Below are 5,076 nucleotides of genomic sequence, written 5' to 3' on the forward strand. Positions count from 1 at the left end.
AAGCAGTACAGCGTGTTCGAAACGTTAGCGAACCGCTCATGTTAGTGTGTATGTGTTTGTATATATCGTAAAGAAGAAGAAAAACTCATGAAAATTACATTCAAAAATACTTTCGATTGAATTTACTTTATTTTTCGGCATCCGGTGAGTTATTCATAATCGGAATTTTTTTTTGGAATCGTAATATTTTGGTCGAAGAAAAACAACAGGTGAGTGAAAAACGTATATCTTATATAAAAACTGAACGATTAATTTCCACTAATTTATACATGCGATTGTGAAAAACTGTGTATTAAACTCGGCTTGGAGACTACAATATTCACTGCTGTTGTACAATATCAAAGGCCTGGCATGGCCAGGTGGTTAGGGCGCTCGACTCGCAATCTGAGGGTCGCGGGTTCGAATCCCCATCACACGAAACATGCTCGCCCTTTCAGCCATGGGGGCATTATAATGTGACGGGCACATTCATTGGTAAAAAAGTTGGCGGTAGTTGGTGATGACTAGCTGCCTTCTCTCTAGTCTTACGCTACTAAATTAGGGACGGCTAGCGCAGATAGCCCTGTGTAGCTTTGCGAGAAATTAAAAACAAACAAAAAACAATATCAAAGATGCCGATAGTTTTACAATTGTACCCCCAAATGGCGTACATCATATAACAGTTAAAATAAACAAATAAATAAATTTTTCCACATACTTTTCACCCCAAATTTAAAGAAGTGTACCCAAATTTATACAAAATTTTGTTGTTATAATTCAATTTTTCAAGATGTTTTGAAAACCCATCTGCCCAAATGCAGTGATGCGGCAGTAGCGGGCCCAGGGTTTTTTGATTTTATTGTATTTAGCACATCTTGGGAAAGTGAGCACTGCAGGCGTGGGAGGAGTTGAGTATGGAGAAGGTGCCTCTCACGTTACAACTAAGTTGCTTGGGGATGACTATTTACAATCTCCATAATACGATAGGATGCAACCATGTTTTGTTAATCTACGGTTCTAAAAATGCTCGTTATTTATGGACTGCAGAAAACCATCTTAATCACGTAATACAACATGCAAACTCTTCTCTTCCTCCTCAACCATCACCACTTCATTATATTCGCCAAATCAGATTTATTTATTTTTTAACACTAAGTGCTGCTCAAGCCCATATAAATTTCTTCATTCCTAAACGATTTCCGGTGATGGTCTCCAGAAGAAATTTTATATAGCTATATTTGAAAAAAGCTATAGAAAAATTTCTTACTATGATTTTCTGAACATTTCTGGTACACTATTGGAATAATTTGTGTATAGTATTTTAGAAAAGAATAATGGATATGGCAAGTTTGAAATAACAAATAATTGCCAAAATAAATTTTGTTAAATTATTCATTTAAAAACTATGCTTACTTAACTTAATACTGTATGCAAGTTTATTTTATTTTGAACAAAACTATTTTAATTCATCTTTGAGGGAAAAATTACAGGTTTGAATAGGACTACTTCTACTGGCTGTGTTCACATAAATGGTTCATTGCAACAGTCATGATTATCAGAGGTACGAGTTACTATCATTCCATTACAAATCAACTTGAACTAACTTATGTGAAGAATAAATACTGTAAATATGATAATTACATTAAACTTTCAGCAGTGCAACAATTTGGGGGTAGTACTATGCTTAGTGTATGCTTTGACACTGACACAATCACTGGATTTGGGAAGCATTGTGTTGCATGTCAATGGACATGATGACCTAAGTCAGTGTTGTGTAGTTTAACTTAGTTTTATATCTGACTCTAATATATTAATTGAAAATTGGTTGAAAGTGCTGACTATATCAAATCATTGTTCTTATGCTTCTAATAGTTTTTTTTTCTTTAAAAAAAAAAACACAAGACAGAAAATCTAAGCATTAAAGTCACACTTGAGACTCTGCCTCCCAAAAAAAAAAGGCAGAAGATAGGTGCAACCTCAGCAAAGAAACAAGATCCAATGGGATTTTACTAACCTAAGGTTTTACAGTTATTAAAACAGTCACTTTTTTTGTATATAATTAGTACAGTAAAAACTTTATCCAGCAACTTCATACCTAGATCGCTCTTGTAGCCAGAAATTTGTCTCCAAATAGAAATGCTTGTTGTAGCTTAGTGGTGTTGCTGTGGCTTTCTTCCCACTGGCTTACAATATTTATTATCATTTAAAACTTGTAGATGATATAGAAATACTTTACTTTAGAACATTAACAAAGTGTCAAAAGCTTTACTGTAAAGTATTGTAAAAGAAATGCTTTCTTAATCAGAATTTTTACCTATTCAATACTGAGCAGGTCTGGCAGATGCCAAGTAGTAAAGCTTTTACTGTAATTGGTTTTATGGTGTGTTAGTCAGGTACACTCATGTGTAACAGAATTATCAAGCAGCTGCAATATGCAGAAATTATTTTTTAACACAAACTGCAAAGGAAAAGCAAAGACAAGTCAACAAATAAACAGTATCTTTATTCATGAGTAAATAAATTTTGGAATTTTTACCTAAATATTAGCAAGGTTCATACTAACTTGTACAAATTATGTACTTCTCAATTAGTGATTCACTCCAGGAGGAATCACTCCGATGGCTTAGCAAGTGTAAGCCTTAACAAATATATATAAAAAAAAAAAAAGCACAATTGGTCTGCCTTTCCCCAGATCAAAACAGGTCTACCTGGTGGAAGCAGTAGTTTTGTTATTTTTGTGATTTACTCCAAAATCTTTTATCCTACATGTTTTTTTTTAACCTATCAAGAACAACCATTGTGGTATATAACCTTTGTGAGGGATAGAAGATGAGCACAAGTTTATAATCTTTGTACATCTGGTTTACAAATATTCTTGTTTCCTAGTTAGAGAAGGATGAAATTAGCATTTCATCCAACAGCAACAGAAATACTCCACTAATTTTTAAGAAAAAAAGTGGATTGTTATTTGTGATGTTGCATAATATATTAAAAAAAAATCAGTGCAATGTAAATTCTCAAGATGTCATATTCCACGTGTTTGTAATATTCCAAAAAACAATATTATCAAAATTAAATTATTTAATATATCAATGCATAAAGAATTCAATGTTTTAAACTTTAGAATTACTTTGGAGAAAGAAGTTTTGAAATTTTGTAGTTTCAAAAATGCATTAGTGTTTGATAAAGTAATTGTTAACTATTTTTTGTTTCCACGTAAGAAAATACAGCAAATGTGTGAAACTCGTTTCTGTTGTTCTGTGTTTGCAAAGTATTAAGAAAAGTAAGTTACAGTTTCAAAAACATGTTTTAACAATAAAATTTCAGTGCAAATAGTATGTTTCAAGAAAGTATGAACATTTTGATAAATTACCTAAAAGATGCATAATATGAATGGGTTGAATTAGTTTTAACAAGAGAAATCATTAATAAAACCAAGTTCCAGGATCAGTAGCTAGCTTTAAATATATATATTTATAAATATATTTAAAGCCAGTGATTCTCGGTATTTTTCACTCCACAGAAATGTAAAATCTCTAAAGTGTATGGATAATTAGTGTATAGTGTTATTTCATAATTTTATGGAAGTTACTCTTATTTCACAATGACTGAAAAGGAAACATCACTTTTCATTTATTTATAACACATGTTCAAATTATAAATTTCATTAAACTATAATATGTTTTCACCAAATTTTCTTTTTTTTACACACTGTTTCTGAGGGTCAGCAAAAAAAACTTGTGCACTGGTCCTAGTGTGGATAAACATTTGGGAACCAATGATCTAAGCTATTCATGTATTTTATATGTAAATCAATGTATAATTTAATTGGCTTATGTGAAACTCTGAGAACTAAAACTTAATGTGCTGGTTTGAAACTTTAGTTGTTTTTTTTTGAAGTCATAACTCTGAATCATGTGAAGTACTGTGTAACCAAAAACTTTCATTGAATTTGTCCATTACTTTTTAATGTGTCATTATTATGTAACTTAAAACTTAAGATATTGCTTCCAAGGGTTACCAAACCTCCAGGAGGTCAAAGTAGTGATATATTTGGCACTGGAAATGATAATGAAGACCATAAACCCCGTCGAGTCAAGAACTACATGCATTCCAGCATCTTTGAAGCTGGTGATGCTTCCACTAATGTTTATACAACCCAAGGTGGAGCATCTGAAGGTAGTATGTTTGGGAGTGATGTAACAGATACAACACCTAGAAAAGTTGTGGATAGAATGAAATCAAATGTATTTGATGGACCTGGACAAATTTCAAAGCCTAGTAGTGCAAAGAAATATGGTAGGTTATTATAAAATAAGGCATTATCATTCTTTTGTTGATGGTAGCTTGTGTCTTCATGAAAGTAATTTGCTCTTGTTATTTTGTGAGTATAGTGTTTTATTATCATATTAGCTCAGGTTTTGTACAAGTATTTAACTTTATGATTTTTAAGTATAATCTAGATGCCAGAAGATCTTAAGTTTGTAACTCATTTAATCCAAAAGAAATTCAATCTGAACTGCTAAGAAGTTTGAAAACGAAAAACAATTACTCTAATTCCAAAAACATTATATATTTTTATCAGGTGTGGAAAATGCTTGTTCTAAACTATTCATTTGTTTAGTTATACATCTTTAGGCAGTTTTAATTGGTTCATAATATTAATTAGTAAGGAACTGAAGACAAACCATTTGCAAATATTAAAATGAAGTTCAAGCAAAGAACATTAGTACAGTTATATTTAAACTCTAATTAAAGCTCAAGCACTTAAACTATTAAATTCTAGTCTATGAACAAAACATATCTTAAGATTGAATATTTATGAAAGCTGCTACCATTATAATTCTTCTGTGATTTCCCTATTTACTAACAAAAAGATATTGATGCAACCACAAAGCTCCTAAAAAAATGGAATAATTTTGACATTTTACTTTTTAGCTTAACTAACAACTTATTTTAGGTTGAACATTAGATATAGGACAGAAAAAATGTAAAAATTAACAAAATGCTTGTAATTTATCTTCCAACTTATAGAAACAAAAAAAAAAAGTGAAAGCACTTTGCACAGCACCAAATGTGTGGATTTGTATATAGGTT

The 5,076-nt window shown here is 31.2% G+C and overlaps 1 protein-coding gene across 4 annotated transcripts in view; it reads left to right on the forward strand.

Moving 5' to 3' along the window:
- The window catches only part of LOC106465966 (jupiter microtubule associated homolog 2-like), a 30,419-nt gene that overhangs the window by 21,553 nt on the left and 3,790 nt on the right, over positions 1 to 5,076 (forward strand). For all 4 annotated transcript variants that reach the window (XM_013926218.2, XM_013926224.2, XM_013926231.2 and 1 more), the window contains exon 2: positions 3,995 to 4,278. In XM_013926218.2, the coding sequence (XP_013781672.1) occupies positions 3,995 to 4,278 (284 nt within the window). The remainder of the gene's footprint in view (positions 1 to 3,994; positions 4,279 to 5,076) is intronic.

Source organism: Limulus polyphemus, unplaced genomic scaffold, assembly GCF_000517525.1.
Source record: "Limulus polyphemus unplaced genomic scaffold, Limulus_polyphemus-2.1.2 Scaffold71, whole genome shotgun sequence".
NCBI classification, from domain to species: Eukaryota; Metazoa; Arthropoda; class Merostomata; order Xiphosura; family Limulidae; genus Limulus; species Limulus polyphemus.